At 60.4% G+C, this 18,226-nt stretch overlaps 1 protein-coding gene across 24 annotated transcripts in view; it reads right to left on the bottom strand.

Moving 5' to 3' along the window:
• The window catches only part of HSPG2 (heparan sulfate proteoglycan 2), an 89,922-nt gene that overhangs the window by 58,951 nt on the left and 12,745 nt on the right, over nt 1-18,226 (bottom strand). For all 24 annotated transcript variants that reach the window (XM_081306939.1, XM_081306956.1, XM_081306962.1 and 21 more), the window contains exons 2-3: nt 1,211-1,346; nt 627-671 (exon numbers count right to left, since the gene is read on the bottom strand). In XM_081306939.1, the coding sequence (XP_081163065.1) occupies nt 627-671; nt 1,211-1,346 (181 nt within the window). The remainder of the gene's footprint in view (nt 1-626; nt 672-1,210; nt 1,347-18,226) is intronic.

The following is an 18,226-nucleotide window of genomic DNA, read 5'->3' as shown; positions in this document are numbered from 1 at the left end:
CAGGGAGACAGGTGTTTCTGAATAGCAGGGAGCACCAGACGGGGCCTCAGCTGACTGGCTGGCTTGGCAGAGGCCGGGGGCCTCAGTACCCACCACCCTGGGATGTGGCATGTCCCTGGGGCTTGCCTGACACTCCCATTCCCAGGCCACACCTGGCCCCCAGGTCCTGTCATCCCATAGGGACCTACACTTGAGGCGGAGGCAAGTCCAGGTGAGGGAGGTCACAGTCAGGACCAGGCCAAGCTGGGCCCAACCCTCCCCCTGCACTGGCCCTCCTGGACGACCCTGCCTACCAGCTGGGCAAGTGCCCCCACTCCTGAGGAGGCCCAGGCTGCTTCAGAGGCCTGTGGCTGGTTGGTTCTCAGTCCCCATCAAAACTAGGTTTGGGTGCCCACTGCCCTGAGTGGCTCTTTCCTGTGACTGTCACACAGCCTGCTAACCCCAACCTCACAGGGACTGGCCAACCAGCGCCCGGACTGTCTACAGGTCAGAGTGCACCTGCCTCTCCTTCCCCAGGGCAGGCCCAGGGAGCCCTCCAGGCCATCAGCCCAGAAGGGGGGTCCTCTGCTTAGGAGGCCTGCTCTGGAGCTTCCAAGGGGGCAGATTGGGGACCTACAGCCACTTACCCATCTGGAAGTCCCCGCTGCCCAGATCCCCACTGCCCAGGTCATCTGCAAACAAAAAAGAGACACACTCAGCAACGTTCACACGTTCCCAGAGCACTTCTCAGCTGTTGGATATGGTTGTGGGCCCTGGCGCGTGCAGGGAAGAGTCACGGCTGCCCTCCTCCACCTGCCCAAGGAAAGCTGGCCTGTGAAGTCAGCTTAGGGGACTCCATCAGAGAGGGTGTGGACCGAGTCCCAAACTCCAGGGACTCCGTGATTTGTCCGATGGCTGGGGCAGACTGGCCTCCAAGGAGGACGAGGAGGACACAGGGCAGAGGCTGGGTGATCACCCTGCACTGCGCACTGCCAGTACTTTCCCCAGCGGCCCCAATGCTCCCAGGCCACAAAGAGGAGTGGTGACCAGCCCAGGTCACAGAGATTGTAAGTGGAGGATGCTGAGGTCCTCAGGGCCAGGACTCAGGATGCACGTGGCCCACCTCCCGAGGCCCTGCCTGGGGTGGGATTCACGTGGACTCCTGAAGGGCCAGTGGGAAGAACCGTGACCCCACCCCGCAGCCCACTCTCCCAGCTGGGGCCCCTGGCACCTCCAGACGCATCGTCAGCCAGCAGGTCCTCATCGTCAGAAAGGTATGCGTAGCTCCAGCCAGCCCGGCCCACGGTGACAGTCTCTGTGTCCTCAGGCAGAGACAAGCCATCATATGCCCTGAGCCCGTGGGTCACCTGTGAGAGATGACAGAGTCAATTGAGTCATATTTCCTAGCTACTGCCAAGCCCTGGGGCCTTCCCCTCACCTCAGGGAGGACCCAGAGTCTACCCCACAGCTGTCCAGCGGTAAAATTAGACGTAGCTTGGCAAAGAGAGCCAGGCTGGGCTGACCACTGGTTTTGTTTCTTTGGTACTGGGGATTGAACTCAGGGGCACTTGATCATGGAGCCACATCCCCAGCCCTATTTTGTATTTTATGTAGAGACAGGGTCTCACTGAGTTGCTTAGCCTCTCGCTTTTGCTGAGGCTGCTTTTGAACTCGCGATCCTCCTGCCTCAGCCTCCCCAGCCTCTGGGATGGCAGGCGTGCGCCACAGCGCCCGGCTGAAACAGTTTTTGACTCAGCTTCCCCAGATATTGGCCTCTGTAGGCCTCAGTGCCCAACCCTGCAAATTCTGAAAGAATTTTCAAACAAAGCAGCCAATAAAATGAAGATCACTTAGTAAACCATGTCTCCTTTTTCTTTGGAGAAGGCAAGGGACAACAGGGATGTGAGTGAATGGACGGGTGGGGGTGGGGGATACCAGCAGTTAAAGGGTGACTTGGACCAGCAAGGATAGGGGACACGGGCAAGTGGAAGGGTAGCCAGGTCAGCACAGAGGGGAGAGGCGGATCCAGGCTGCTCCTCCGACAGCAGCTCCCCACACCCACGCTGGCCACCCCCCTCTGTTTCAACTTGGTCCAGGGCCCCAGGCTGCAGGACGCTCGCCGTTGCCCTGAGCTCGGGCACTTTCCGCCACACTGATAGGCTCCTCCATGCCCGGGGTGAGGCCCGGCTGTTGGGCTGAATGGGGGCAGCACAAGCGTGGTGTCAGCTCCGTGTGACCTGGGGCCAACGCTGAGCCCAGCACAAGCTCCCTTGAGGCTCCGGTTCTGCAGAGGGCACGAGGCCCTGCAACCGGGCTCTCGGGTGTGGTGTGGGCAATGGACGCTGCTTTCCCCTTGGATGTCTCCACAGTTTTCCAGGGAACTCCGAGGAAGAAAAACCCAGGGGAGCCCAAGGTCACACGAGCCCACAAGCAATAACACACATAGTCACTCTGGCCTCTTAAGCCATGTCCAAACGTCCTGGTATGAGGGCCCCTGGCAATGGTGAAAGCCAAATCCACCGCTAAACAAGGGGGTGAAGCCCAAGGAGGAGAAAAACTCAAGAGCCAGTGACACCCGGCTCCGTCCCCCAGGTCCACATCCCCCCAACCCTGTTTAGCTGCTGGACCGTCCTTCCTCCTCTGGTTTATGGGGCCACTCTCCCTCCTGCTCCCACTCAGCTTGGACAGCCCCTCTTGAGGGCCCAGCAACACTGAGGCACAGGTGACATGCTCGGCCGCAGGGATGAGCTTCAGACTCACGCGCCACCAGTCCATGTGCAGGAGACTCTGGGGCGACTCAGGCAGCGACAGGAAGGGCAGCAGTTGCCTGGGCCCAGGGCTAGGCTGGGGGTGGTGGGGATGGCACACAAGGGAGGTTTTGGGTGCTCTTTAGTACCTCTGTGTCCACCTTATTCTCATTGCTGACCTGTACCAGTGAAGCAGGTGTAACTATGTGGGTCACTGCTGTCTCAACAAGGAGGAGGCCGAGAAAAAAACCCCGCAGGGGCAGGGACGGTCCCAGCTGGGCTCCCACTGCTACTGTGCGCATCCCACTGGGATGGACGCACCTGGAGGGCAGGGGCTGCAGTGGACGGTCTCCACCTTCTCGCACCGAGCTCAATCAAGACTTGAATGAAAAAAATAAAATAAAAAGACTTGAATGAAGCCGGGCGCGGTGGCACAAGCCTGTAATCCCAGCCACTCGGGAGGCCAAAGCAGGAGGATAGCAAGTCCCAGGCCAGCCTGGGCAACTCAGTGAGACCCTGTTTCTAAATAAAAACTAAAAAGGCTGGGGATGGAGCTCAGTGGGAGAGCACCCTAGCTCCAGGGCCCAGCACCTCAAAGAAGAAAAGGAGACTCGAATGAATGGACGTCAGCACCTACTAATTCCAGCTGCCTCCCCAAGACTTGCTTTGGAGGAGAGCCCACCCCCACGTAGTCCGAGCTCCCTGGGAGAAGGGCTGGGGGCCACTGGTCGCATGGTGTTTAGAGGCCTTGGTTAAGACAGGCTCTGCCACACCTTACCATTTCACAGCCTGCGGCCCCTTCCCCATGGTCCATGGGCACCGTCACCTCCTGCTCCTGCTCTTTCCACCGCAAGAGTGCCTGTCTCTGTTCCGAGTGGTGCCCCAAGCCCTCTGGGCCACGTCCATGGCTCTTTAGAATCTCCAGAGCTGGTGGCAACGACTGACTCTTGGGCCCCAGCTCAGAGCCCCTGCACTGGGTTCTCATCCCAGGTTGAACGCACAACTGTCAAGTCCAGGGGACTCTGACTGCCACGGGGTACGACAAGGCCTAGGCTCAGCTTCCTTCCCTGGCTACGGGTTGAGGGCAAGGTTTCCATTGGCTGGAGAGTGGGTCCCAAGCAGGCCCAGGTTGACTAGAGGGGAGTATGAGGCTAAGGCTAGTGCAGGAGCACTGCCTTTGGGCACAGGAGGTTTGAGCAGACAGGCTCGGGGTCCTCCCACCCGAAGATTCTTTATGTTGTCCTTTCCCTTCCCATGCCACAAGGCTGCAGAAACCAAGCACAGGGCACAGAGGTTCATGGCACCCCTAGACAATGCTCTCTGGAAAGGGAAACCTCCGTGGTGAGCAAGGTCCAGTGTTTTTTCCCAGGGAAAGAGCAGCTAGTGTGTGTGTGTGTGTGCGGGGGGTGCTTGGGACCAGACAGGAAATAGCAAAGTGAGATTCAACATGGAAAAAATGCCAGGAACACACATCTGCAGCGAGAGGGGAAAGAGGACTCAGAGCATGCCAGGGCCTGGACAGGAGTCTCCCCGAGTCCCAGGGGTCCCAGGTTGTGGACCCTTCTAGATGCCACCCTGACCTTGCTCCAGTCCCCTCCCCAGGTCAGAGGTCCCAGGTCAGCTCAGGGCCCCCATCAAGGGCCGAGTCAGCCTGAGCAGAGACTTCTCTAGTTAAAGGCTGAAGATCAAAAGGCCCCAGCAGCTGCTTTTCACATCTGGGAGGGGAGATGGGGCCAGACGGAAAGGAGCACAGAGCAGCTGAGGCTGGGCCAGGGACGGGCCTCGGATCAGGACCTGGAAGTTGGGATCTGCTGGGGGAGTAATGAGAGCTGCATTCACTGGCGCCCTCCATACACTAGGTGTGTGACGCTGGGCTTCAGGAGGCGGCGCGGAGACAGCCAGGTCACGGGCTGGAGCCCACCTGTGCAGGAGCTGGGTGTGGACCCAGAGGTCTGGCTCCAGTAAACCTGGCGCTGGGCTCACTGGGAGCCCCTCTCCAGAGCCCCTCCGTTCACAGAGCATCTCCTCAGCCTCGAAGTCATCTGAGATGACAAGCACCCCCTGAGGTGGCCCAGCAGCCACGAATGATCCCCATTCACTGAGGGAACTGAGGCCCAGGGAGAGGCACCTCGTGCAGATCACAGTGAGCCCGGCTCCCCACCCCCAAGCCCTCCGCTACCTGGAAAGGAGGGGGGCTGGGGCTGTCCCCAAGGCCTGAGCCAAAGGCACAACCAGGAAGCCAGATGTGGCCAGGACCTGCCCCAACCTGACCAACTCACAGGGAGGCCCCAGGGAGGCCCGAGCTGGCAGCAGCCTGGGCTGTGCGGCGCGTGCCTCGGTCCCCAGAAAGGCCATGAGTGGCTCCAAGGTCAGAGGCAGAAATAGAACCCAGGCTTCCTGCCCTCCAGCCCCCTCCGGCCATGAGGGAGCCCAGCTTCCTCCCAGAGGAACTCAGTACTTCAGCCCGTCGGTCGGATGGCGGCTGAGGGGAGGGGTCTGGAGGGAGACCTGGGCCAGAGGGGAAGGAACCAAGCTGAGGGGGGATTTTCCAGCCCTGCAGCTCCTGCGGGGAGGAGGTGGCTGACTCACAGGTCAAGGCCCCAAGTTTGTTCTTCCACCCTGGGAACACTGCTTGGGGCAGGGATACGGGTAGGGTAGCCCCCAGGGGCAGGCACCCTCTGACCCTCTGAGTTTTCAGGTTCTGCTAAAATTAAAGTTGGTGGCAGATGGCAGCACAGGGACAGGACAGCAAGAGGGCTTCCTCCAAGCCAGGTCCCTGTGGAACGTCTCGATGCACCCTCACTGCACCCCAGGGCAGGGCTGGTGCTACGGGGACACTGTCCCCCATCTGCAAGGAGAGAAATCCAAAGAGCTCTGGAAACCAGAAGTGTTGGTTTTGGTTTTTGACTTGCGGGGCTGGGGATGGAGCCCGGGGCCTCGGGCAGCTGGGCAGGGGCCACAGCCCCACTGAGGCCGTGGCAGGCAGCCGGCGCATGTCTCAGCACCTTTCTCCAAGAACCTTCTGGATTCCAGAACACGCTGGACCCCGGGTTTCGGGCAGGAGACTACATTGCTTACTTCCACTTTATGGATGAGGAAACAGGGGCTCAGGGAGGGCCGGCCACGAAAAGGGACCGTGTGTGAGGCCCGTAGCACCTCACATATAGTAAGTGCTCAGTTAGTGCTCAAACGAGCACCATGCAGGGTGCAGAGGGAGAGGAGGGGTGGGTGGATGAGGGGTGATGCGTGGGAGTGCAGGGTGTGGGCTCCGGCCTGGGTCGCGCCAGGTGCGAGGTGAAGTGGGGGCCTGGGCCACAGAGCTGGGTTCCAGGGCTGCAGTTGTCTGCCTGCTCTGAGGCTGGATCTGGGACACCCCAGGGGTGGGGGTTTGGGCTTCTCCAAAACATTCTTCACATGTCTCGGGCTCACAGCCTCCCTCCTCCTGCCTCCTGGCTCGGCCTCCGTCTGAGCCCCCCACCGCCCCCGCAGCTGGGCAGGAAGGTCTGAGCCCACACAGTCCCCCAGTCCCCGGCTGCAGCTGCCCAGGGCAAGGCTCCAGGCATCTGGGGCTGGAGTGAGCTCACCTCGTGGAAATCCAGAGGCAGTGTGGGGGTGGGGACAAACCCAAGGCCCCCAAATCTCTAGAGAGGGACACAGACGCGACCCCCCCACAGCAAGATGCAGGTTCCCAGGCAGCACAAGCTCTTCCCCCTCCTGCCCAACCCAGACACAAGGTCAAGGTGCTCTGCCCCTCCCCCAGGCTGCAGGGTCCTGTCCACTGCAGGCCGCAGGGCGAGGAATCTGTCAGGGCAGCACTTTGCTGTGCGAACTGCCAGGGGCGGGGGAGCCCGACACAAAGGCCCCAAGGCCTTTAATCCCCAGGCAGTCTGAGGGGGCGCCTGGCCGGAAAGGAGGTGGCTGCGGCCTCCTCAGGCATGCCTGCGCACCGTGCCTCTCGTGCCTCTCGGGACAGCCAGCTTCTCACACTTGGGCCCCCATGGCAGCAGGACCTCTGCCAGCCAGTCAGCCAGGAAGAACACTGATTCCCAGAGGGAGGGCGTCACCCCAGGTGCCAAGCTAAGTCTTCAAAAGGCTGGTGTCACTCAAATCCACAAACCTCATGAGCAGACAGTGGTGGCAGCCCTGTCTCCCACGTAGGGAAGCTAGGCTCAGAGAGGGAACATCACCAGCCCTCGGCCACACAGCTAAAGCCATGAGCACTGTGTCTGGCTCAGGCTCACACTCTGTTCTCTACCCCAGGCCCTTGCTTCTGCCCTCTGCTCTTACCGAGGCTGGGGACCTGGAAAGGCCAGCACTGAGGTGGCTGAGGAGGGTCAGGGCCTTCCACAGAGACCCAGGGAGCAGGAACAAGGGCTTGAAGTTTCTAGCTCTGCCCCGAACTCACCTGTGGCTCTGGACAGGCCCCTGGTTTCTCCCTTTTAGCAAAAATTACATCCAGCCCCTGGTGGGGGGGACCTCTCTGTGGGAGGCGTCCACACCAGCCCCCTCAGTGGAAGTGCCCAGAGACACCAGCAGGGTTGGTCTGCGGCCCTCGGCATCCCACCACAGAGGCACACAGTAGGCCCTCCGTATTTGTGACTCACTGTCAGATTGCTGAATGAACTTGTCCAACAACCCTGAGGCAGGAATTAGCCACTGGACAGAAGAAGCCGAGTGCAGAAATAGGAAGCAGGACGGTCCCAGAGGCGGGGGGCCACTCCAGGGCCGGGTTCTCCATTGACAAAACCTGGTCTGAGCCAGGGATCACGTGGCACAGGAGGGAGGAGGCTGGCACAGGGTCCTTGAAATCCACCTGAGGTGCCCCCTGCCCTCAGGGCCTCACTGCGGCCTTGAACTCCCTGCCGGCCATGGCTCTTCCCAGAGACAAGCAGAACGAGGGTGACTTCTTAGAGAAGCATGGCCAGCGAACCCTGAAAGTGCCCGGCCTGTCCCCAGGTGGCCTTCAGGGCTCCTCAGCATAGGTGAAGTGGGCAGCCCAACTGGCCAGCTACTGACCAAGCCTAGGCCCAGCAAGAACCCTGGGTCTCTGGGTCTCAGGGGAGTGGGGCAGTGAGACAGGGAGGGCCAGCCCCATGCTCAGTTGGACGCCCGGATTCCAGGCCACAATGGCCACCTTCTAGCTGGGCAGCCTCAGCTTCCCCACCCACTAAGAAAGACCGTCACTCAGACCCGCCCTTGATCGTAAGGTTCCATTCAAGTCATTTTGACCTCGATTTACTGAGCACCTACTATGTGCTGGGTCCTGGGGATAAAATGATGAAGCGGACAGAAAAGGAGTTCTGTGTTCCTGCAGAGGAAGGGAGGGGGAGTCATATGCCATTAAACCACATGGTGACAACACTGTGAGGAGGGATCTGAAGAGGTAGGTGGGGGCTGGGAGAGGGCATGGATGCCCCCCACTTAGTGAGAGGCTGGAGAAGGCCTCCCTCCCAGAGGAAATGATGACCCTGAGGCCGAAAGACGGCTTTGCTTGAGTGCGGTGCAGGGGGCAGTCGGCGGGGGGGGGGGTGTGAGGGCAGTCGAAGGGGGTGCAGGGGGCAGTCGAAGGGGGGTGCAGGGGGCAGGCGGAGGGGGTGCAGGGGGCAGTCGGGGGGGTGTGAGGGCAGTCAAAGGGGGTGCAGGGGGCAGTCGAAGGGGGTGCAGGGGGCAGGCGGAGGGGGTGCAGGGGGCAGTTGGAGGGGGCTGCAGGGGGCAGGCGGAGGGGTGCAGGGGGCAGTCAGAGGGGTAAGCCAGGCCAAGGGGAGGGCACACACTGGGGCCTGTGGGAGGGACAGGAAGGAGCTTTCAGTGAGACAGGGTGAGGTGACAGGAATCCAGGCAGGGACCTGCGTGGGCTTTTCCACGGAGGAGCACCGCACCCGGCTGTGCAGCTGACCCCGCGCGAGGTGCTGTGGCCAGCTCTCCCCAACCCTGGGTCCCTGCACTCTCCTCGGCCCAGGACACTCCAAGAACAGCCCCCCCACCCCCCGCAGCTGAATGAGCTGCCCAGCTTCCAGCGAAGGTGCAGAAAGCCACCAGGAGATGCCCTGCCTCCCCCGTGGGCCGGGGTGGCCGAGGCAGCAGGGGTAGGAGCTGCCCAGCGAGGAGGTCCCTGGGGTCAGAGTCAGCCGCCAGGCACGGCGGATGCCAAGACAGGTGCCAACAGTGCAGCGGCACTCACTTGTCACCTCCCTGCTGAGTCCTTTGGTTCTCGGGTCCTCTGGCTCCAGTGCCCTGCTGCCCTGGGCACCAGCACGTCTGTGGGCTTCAAGGCCACTCCAGCCTGCTGGGCGTCCCCAACACATGGCCCTCATGAATGAAGCCTCCGTGGGGGGCTGGGGTTTGGTTTATGAATCAAAAAATGATCCACAAACTTTTGTTGAAATGAGACCCCATGAAAAGAAGGCCACTTCCTGAACCTGCAGCTTGGGCCTTGCTGATGCGCTCACTCTCCAATGAGTGAGAAGAAAAGTCCTCATTAGGACCAGGCAGGCTCTACATGATCCCTCACAACACACAAACACTCATACACACACACACACACATACACACACACACACACTTGCCAACCTCTTTTGCTCATTCTCCCTGCTCCTTCCCTTCTGGCCACATTTGTCTCAACAGTGCTCAAGCCCAGCAGACTCCTTCCCACCTCAGGGCCTTTGCACTTGCTGTGCCCCTGCCTGGGACACTGCCTCCAGGTATTCCATCAGTCGCTCCTTCTCTTCCTCCAATTTCTGCTCAGATGTCACCTTTCAGAGACCACATGGAGGACTGGAGCCTCCTGTGGTTCTCTCCCCTCCCCCCACGGCCCGCTTTTCCCTGCCCTCCCACACGGAAGGTTTTTCTGTGTTCATGTATTTCCCTGGTCTCCCCCAGGAGGGAGGGAGTGGCGGTAAGGCAGGGGCTGTGCCCACTCTGCTTACTGCTATTTCCCCATCCACATAGAGATGCTCAGCAATATTTACTAATTAATGAATGAACGGGGTTTATAAATGAGCCTCTGTGTGGCTGACTTGTCAGTAGTCACAGAGTAGCAAGCCCCAGTCCTCAACCTGGAAGGACTCTGGACTCCCAGGTGCCTCCTCCTGCCATCTCTGCGGCCACTGATGCCTGGGTCTTTCTGTTGGGAGTCCATCCTGGGAGGACAGGAGGCCATGTGGTCACTGAAGGGTATCCCAGGGAGTGGGTGGGGGCCTCAGAGGCGAGCAGGGCTGAGCTCCAGATCCAGGGCCCTGCGTAAGATCGCCAGGCAGCAGGCCCTGGTGACCGGCTCTGCGCTTGCTCCCGTGGGCTCCAGCAACAGGAAAAAACAGGTTGCAACAGCTGTGGCCAGGAGACCAGCACCCCCTGCCCCAGCAGAGGGCTTCCCTCCTCTGCTTCCTGGAGGAGGAGGTGGGGCGGGCACGCGGGGGCAATATGGGACACGAGGGACTGGGCTCCCAGCTCAGCCACCCTCTGGGGCTAGTCCCTTCCCTTCCCTGAGCCTCAGACTCCGTCCCTGGCAGGTGACAGAGCAGACCCAGATCACAAGTGTCCAACCTGTCCTAGCAGCCTTGTGGTCCCTCTGGAGAAGAGGTGAGGGGAACGAGGGGACACAGGTAGGGTTGGAGTCCCCTCCCCCAAATGCTCATTTCCATCAAAACCAATCCACCTTTGCCATTTTATTCCGCCTGGCTCAGCCCCTGGTGAGCTGTGAGGCCATGAGCAAGCATCCCACCTCCAGGCCTCTGTTTCCTCACCTGTGAAATGGGCACCACCACTCAGAACAGAGGACCCTCCACATCTGTGGCTCCAACCAACCAGACTGAAAATAATCCGGAAAAAACCGCCCCTGCGCTGGGCAGGCCCACCTCTCTCCTCCGTGTCCCTCCCTGATCCACACACGGCCGAGTCGCCGTCCACAGGGCGTTCACGCTGGCTGGGGTGTCGAAGCACCTAGAGATGATGTAACGTTTACAGGAGGTGCGCGTAGGAGAGATGACACTTCTCATAAGGGACTCGCGCGTCCTCAGGGCTTGGGGGTTCCCAGGATCAATGCCCCACTGACGCCGAGGGACAACTGTCAACATTCTCCCCTCCCAGGGTTGTTGTGAGGATGGAACTGAAATGTGAAACCATACCAACAGCACAGGTGCATGGCTCTGTGTTTCTTCAGGTGGTGCAGGGGATGGGGCCTGGGGGTGCTAGGCAAGCGCCCTGCCACCGAGTCACCCAGCCCCGTGCTCATCACTACCCTCTTCTTTGGAATAAAGCTTTCCTCTTCGTAAATCGGAACGTTCTGGAGCTTAAAAAGTCCCTCTGGCTTTGACATTTCACCGTCCCAAACCCTGAAACGTTAAGATTCTAAAATTCTAGACTGGGCGGCCGGGGCTGTGGCTCAGCGGCAGAGCGCTTGCCTAGCATGCCTGAGGCACTGGGTTCGATGCCCGGCACCACATGCAAACAAACTAATGTATCCACCTAAAACTAAAAATACATAAATAAATAAATATTAAAAAATCTAGGCTGTGACTCCCACCAGTCAAAGGAGCCTGGCTGAGGCTGGGATGTGGCCGGGTGACAGAGTGTGCTTGCCTAGAGTGCATGAGGCCCTGAACTTAATGCCCAGCACTGCAAAGGGGAGAGAGGCTGAGAGGCTGGGAGGCTGGGAGGCTGGCTAAAGGAGGGAATGACAAAGTCAGAATAACACAGAGCCAGGAGCCAGGCTTCAGGACAGAGCCAGCCAGGGTTCTTATCATCACCATCATTATCAGCGTCACCTCCTCCCTCCTTGCTCCAGACATCAGGCAGGTTACAAGAGGCAGGCCAGGGAGCGGGAGAACGTGAGCTAAGCACACGCGGACGGACGTGCTCAGGTAGACGCGGCCTCCCTGCAGCGGTGAGCTGACTGCACAGGGAGCATGTGCGAGGCCTGGGGACCTGGGAAAGGCACAGCTCCTCAGGCGCGGAGCTTTCCAGTGGCCCGTCGGAAGAAGGCAACCTAACCTGTTCTCGGCTGCTTGTCGCCTTGCTGAGAAGCTGCACAACTGCTCCTGATGGGGGAGCAGGGCACGCCCAGGTGGCTCTGGCCCTCCTCTGCCTTGCGAGGGAGGCCGAGGCCAGGGGCAGAGACAGCGGTGATCAACATGTGATCCAATCCTGGAGGCTGGAACCGTCCCAGGAGAGCCTCCCGGCCACACCCCAGCATCCTGGGTCTGGGCGGGATTACCCACAAGTGCAGCCAGTGCCCAAAATAGCCAGGGCAGGGGACGGTGCCAGGAGGCCCCAGGCAGGGCCTGGCCAGGCCTGTCCACAGGAGGGCCCACTGGGCCAACGCACGCACACTCGGCGCACAAAGGGGCGCCACCGCCGGGCACAGGGCCCTCCAGGGGAGTCCCCCACCCACCCGCTCCCCGCAGCGCACGTTGCTCACGCAGGGCAGAGCCAGGCTCCCGCCTGCAGGCCCCACCAGGGGGCCTCCTCAGGAGCCAGAAAGAAAAGCCTTCCTAGAAGGCCACCCATGCCATATAGGGAAGAGCCCAGACCTGGCTCCCCGCTCCAGGCCACCTCCTCAGGCCCCGTGTGGCTCCTGCAGCCCCGGCCAAGACAATAGGGGCTATTCTGGGCTGGTGGGGTATTTAAAGCTCCGACTGGCCTGGTCCCTGGGGAACGAGAGGCCTTGCCCTCTGCAAGACCTTCCTGAAATTGTTGCTCCCCAGACTCCGGCGGCTGCGCCCCTGGCTGTTCCCAGCCTCTCCTGGCAGCCCTCCCCCAAGAAGCCCAGGGCTGCCTCCTCCTCCAGGAAGCCCACAGGCCACCTCCAGGTCCAGCAGCACCCTGCAGACCCTCTGGAGAGCAGGCACCAGGGTCCCCTGGGTCCAGCGTTCTCAGCTGCAGTGCGTGTGTAAGGATCCCAGGGGGCGTGAAGCGCTTCCGAGGCTTCCGTGGTGGGAGAGGAGGTTGCCCCAGCCACCGCCTGCGACGCTGGGGAGCGGGACTGGCGTTTTGTCTCACCTCTGCTCTTTTTCCAGCACCTGGCACACAGTAGGTGCCAAATAAATATTTACTGATTGATCTAAGTATTTGTGGAATGTGTCCCGAACCCCCATGGAACCGCCCGGGCTCGGGCACACGGCGGGTCCCCCTCTCCCTCTGACATGGAGAGTTGATCACTTCACTTCATGGGCCCAACATCCCCAAGAGGCAGGTAGCATTATTATTTTATAAGCAAGAAAACGGAAGTTCCATTCCCCACGATTCAGGAACTTGCCCGAGCTCCTAAACTACTCAATGGTCAAGCTAGGAATCAGACTCAGGGACCCAGAAGCTTCTCTCGTCCTGTATGAAACCTTGAAAAAGACCAGGGATAACTCTGGGCTGGGAGCCAGGAGCCTGAGTTTAGCTGTGTGACTTTAAGCAAGTCCCTTGGCCTCTCTGAATCTGTTTTCTCTCCTATAAAAACACAGCGTTCAGTCCTAGTCCTTCAGATCTTTCATAGGATCAAAGGAGCCAAAGGATGTGACCACGTCCTCCCTATAAGCACCAACTCCTCCCCAGAGGCAGAGGCTGGGAACGATGGTGGGAAGAGGCGCAGGGAGGAGGAGGGGACTCAGAGCCACTCTGGAACAAAGCTCCGCAGCTGCCGACAAAGCTGGTGACAGTTCTGGGCCTGGCCCAAGGAGGGGGAGAAGAGGCGGCTGGAAGTCACCTCTGGCCCTCCTCAGGCACCCTGCCCTGCTGACAGCTGCTGGGGCCTCAGGGCCAATGGCCCCGGGCAGCCAGGGGCAGGGGCTCGCTGGGTCATCTCAGTCCCCTGGCTACAGCCACCACTCAAGCCCAGGAAGCAGCCTGGGCCCCCCCCACAGCCCTTCACCCAGTTCCCTGGGAGCCTGGGCGGGGTGGAGGCTGGAGCAAAGGTCTGTGGACCAAACATGCCCGACTCAAGCTGGACCTCGGGATCGCAGCAGGAGGGGGACGGCAGGACTGAGGTCCCAGGGGACCCCTGTGGCTGACTCGGGGGCCTTGTTGGAGGCTGTGAACTTGGCCTGCCCGGCCACTCTTGGGTCCCAGCCGCTTCAGCCCACAGGCTCGCTCTCCCCTGAACTCTTGCACACCCGTAATTACGGCTGACCATATTTTCCAAAGCAAAACTCAAGAAATCTGTTGAACCAGAGGTTTCTGGGCTACTTCCTGTGTCAGAGGCAGCCTGGGAGATGTAGTTTGGATGTAGAGGTTTTCAAATTTCTGGGGGAACACTACTATTTATTGTATTTTACTAGTAAATCAACGTCATTGTAGGAAATACGTGCCATTCCACACTGCGTGTACCTGGGCAACTTCTAGCTGTGTGAACCTGGGCAAATCACTTGACCTCTCTGAGCCTCTCTTTCCCTCAACCGTAAAATGGGAATAAAAACGACAGAAGACTGACAGAAAACAGAGGCTTGATGTCCTGTACTTCCTGGGGATGAGCGTCACCTCTTCCCCTCTTTCCCATCCCCAGCTCATCACCAGGACAGTGAGCTCACTAGAACCCCCCAGAGAAAACAGTTCCTGCTCTGCCCCCTCCCTGGCTTGATAAGGCACAAGACTCACGCCCACGGAAGGTTCCGTCACATTCCTAGATCCTGAGCTCCCAGCTGGAAGGGACAACCTGCACCAGTACCCTCACTCATCAGAAGGGGAAACGGAGGCCCAGAGAGGGGAAGTAAGGACTCCAGAGGAGACCAGCCGGAGGTGGAGGGCCGAGGTTCCAATCCCGTCTCTGGGGCTGGGGATGTGGCTCCGTGGTGAAGCACTCGGCTGGTATACAGAAGGCCCCAGGCTCCAAAAAACCAACCAATAACCACACCAGCCTCTGACACCCCCATCTGCTGGGCCACCTTACACCTGAGCCCAGCCCCCACGGTGACAGGGATGAGCGGCATCCTGTAAGCTTAGGACACAGCAAGGACATGGCAGCCGCCCCAAGAGGACAGGAAGAAGAGCCCTCGGCCACTCAATGGAGGAGGCAGGCCCAGCCTCCTGACAGGGCCTTTCACCCTCCAGGGTCACCTCCTTCCCTAGGCCAGGGCAGGGCACCACAGACGAGGGTTCTGGGAGGGCGACAGGCGTCTAGGTCTTTGTGGGGGCTACTGAGGGCCTGAGACCCCATCTCAAGCTCTGGGCGGACAGTGGCCCCTTCAGCCTGTCCTCCAACCCTAGACAGGCAGGTGGCCTAGGAGTGGGCGGCAAGGGCTGGCAAGTGGCGGTGCCTGCTCTTGGCAGGGAGAATGCCCCGTCCCGGGGACTCGGGTTACCGGAAACGGTAAATCTCCCTGCTGCCTGTCACCTCGGACCAGGAATGTCTGCTGCCCAGGGGAATATCCTGTTCACCTGCCCGACAGCCGGGGACAGCCAGGGACCTGGGACAGCCCTCTGCTCCCTGCCCTGCCCCTGGGGGCTGCTGGGGGCCCTGGGTCCCCCAGGTAGGGGGCACCTGTGATTCTGGGGCAGGAAGCGCTGCAGTAAGGGACCAACCACAGAAGGGGAGAAGGCTGGGGGAGGGGCAGAGAGATGGGGGACCACCTTGAAACCTGACCCCCTGGGCCCTGTCACCTGTGCACCACATGAAGGCTCTGACCTCGTGAACCCAACGCTGGAGGAGGCACAGGGTGAGCTCCGGAGTAGGACCAGCCGGGGGGCAGCCTGGCCCCACCATGGCCAAGGTGCGCGGCGCTGGGCAACCCTCCAGCCCTCATCTCTGACCCAGGTGACAACAGGCCCTGCTGGGGACCCTGCGTCACTAAGCACGGCCTGGCAAGCTCCAGCAAGGGGAAGGGGAGAGAGCCAGGGGTCCCCACGGGCCACACAACGCTCTCCCCCTCGTGCGGCTGCCATTCACGTAGGAGACAGGTGGACCCTGAGTCACATGTCACCGGAGAGAGTGGGAAAAGCAAAAACCAGCAGGTGAGGGGACGGGAGCGGTGGGCAGGGGCGCTGCCTGGGAGGGCAAAGGACGGCGACGCTTAGAGGCACAAGGAATGGAGGCAGGTCAGGAGAGTGTGGAGGCCACTCAGCACCCAGGCCAGCAGCTGCGAGGGGTCCTCAGTGCTGGGGAACCAGGCAGGAGCCACTACCCAAGCATCGTGACCACCCTGGGGCCGGGCAACTGGACCACAGTCCCTGGTGAGACAGGCTTGCTAGAGGCCACAACAGGGAGGCCAGGACCCAACGCTCCCCCTGGCCGAGTGTCCAGGGACCACTGTCTTCAGAGCTCCCTCAGGGAGGGCCGAAGGGGAGAGAAGCACAGCAGGGTTCAAGTCCAGATTCTCCTTCCTCCCAAACTGGCCACGAGGCCATCCTCGCTGGGCCTCCAGGTCCTCCCTTCATGGACCACAGGCCCATCCCATCCGCCTGTCAAGGAGGAGGCTGAAGGAAGGGGACAGAAGGCCTGGGTGCCGCACGGCCTGGGGCCTCTGGGCAGCTTAGACCAGCAGCTCCTCCTCAGACAGGCGGGAGGCGCAGAGCCTCCCCACCTGAACCAGGGCAGCCTCCTGCCTGGCCTCCAGGACTCCGAATCCTGCCTGTGTCCTCTGGGCCTTGCCCCACTCAGCACCCACGGCTCAGCCAGAGCCAGGGTACCCGGGTCATACTTGGGCTCCAGGCGGCAGATGTGCCCTTCAGCCCGGGGACTGGGCCCAGGCAGACCCCTGCGCTCCTGAGCAGGCAGAGGCCCATGAGCAGGCGCTGTTACCAGGGTGCCAGAGTGGGCCAGCCCTCGTGGGCAGCCGGCCAGACCCTGAGGCCCAGCCAAGTGCAAACAGCACGCTTGGCGCCCAGATACAGGCGCGTTGGAGCGGGCAGGCTGCCCGATGCCCCGTCACAACAAACCATCATCTCTGCCCTGCCCAGGGGCCCAGGCGGAGGGCTGGAGCCGGGGGCTGGGGATGCCAGGGAGGCCTCTCTCCCTCCCGACAAGGAATGGGCAGTGGGACTCTGTCAGAGGCTGGACAGGGACAGTGCAGGCACCAGCAGCGGAGCGGGGACACACATGGACCAGGCTGAGGGAAGTGGGAGGGAAAATAAGGGGGACTGGCGGGAGTTAACATCTGTGGTGACATCAGGCAGGGGGAGACTGAGAGAAGAGCCAGGTGCTGCGTAGGAAGCAGGGCGGCCACCGTGGGGGGTCCCAGAGACTGGACAGCGTCCAGTAAGAAGCCCCAGCAGGTCCCGTGGGGGCACACCGCACTTGACACACCGCAGCACATTTGACACATGGAACCCTGGGCCGAGACAGAAACGTCCGCCCTGCAATAAGGAAGCCACTGGCCACAGGTGACACTCAGGACTCACAAAGTGAGGAGTGAACTTCTACAGTGTTTTATGTGATCTTATTTCATTACGTTTCACGTTTAAACAGTCACACGGGACTAGCGGCGGGTCCTGGACCATGTCAGTTACGGCCATCACGGACCCCCAGGCCCAGCCTGCAGGTGCCACTGCCTCCGGCTACAGAGGAGGGGACAGGCCCACCTGAGGCCACATGGCTGCCCAGCCAAAGAGGACACTGGCACCAGGCCTGGCCCCTGCACTGCGCTCCCCACCCGGGTCATTGTCAACGCTGTTAAAGACTCGAGGAAGCCTTTCCTGTGTGGTGATAAGGCCACCCGTCAATCAAGACCTCAAGTCTCTCTGCTTTTGGCCGAAGTCTGTCAGCTGCCTCGGTTATCACGCCGGTTATCACGCCGGCCAGAAGGTGATGGGCCATTCATAAAGGCCTTTGATTTTTTTTTTTTTTTTTTTTTTTTGGTCATGAACAGGCAGAACGATGACGGAATAATCCCAGTTGGTTGGGAAGCCAAGTCGTTGCCAACACCCAGAATCTTCAATGAAGGACGCTGGGCTGGGCCCTCCCCACCTTGTCACCCCCACACCACGTGGGCCTAAGAACTGGACAACACCTGCACAGGGGACACAGGGTCACCGGCAGCCTCTGGGCCTTCATGGATGCTGTTCCTGCCTCTGGATGCTGTTCCTCCACTCCTGCTGGGTCTACTCCCCGCCCCCAAGGCCACCTCCCTGAGACCTCCCACCAAGACACCTTCTTCCACAGCTAAAGACCTTCACTCCCACTTTAAAGCACTAGAGATTCAGTCCCAATTATAGTCATTTGGGTTGATGTCTCTCCCCTCCCACAGGAACCATCGGGGACAGTCCCCAGGTGGTTTTTATTTACCTTATGAATGTACACATCTAACCTTCAGATACTGCCCAATGCCCAGCAGCCTGTGGATCATAAACAAGGATTTACTAAATCAAACTGAATTATAATCCTGGCTTACAAGTTTGGGGACTCAATTTCTTATGGCTCCGCTCCAATCCCCCGGGATCCCAGTAGGCAAGTCCTTCCCTGCTGTGGATCTGGAATTGCACCTCCGTAGAAGGGGGCCAATAATAGCCCCTGCCCTCTTGGGACATCATTGGTACTTACTATATTTATTTAACAGACACCTGTCAAATCCTAAGTCACCTTCCTA

The sequence above is a fragment of the Spermophilus citellus genome (genome assembly GCF_964194105.1).
Source record: "Spermophilus citellus genome assembly, chromosome: 9".
NCBI classification, from domain to species: domain Eukaryota; kingdom Metazoa; phylum Chordata; class Mammalia; order Rodentia; family Sciuridae; genus Spermophilus; species Spermophilus citellus.
This window is presented reverse-complemented; position numbering and strand designations above follow the sequence as displayed.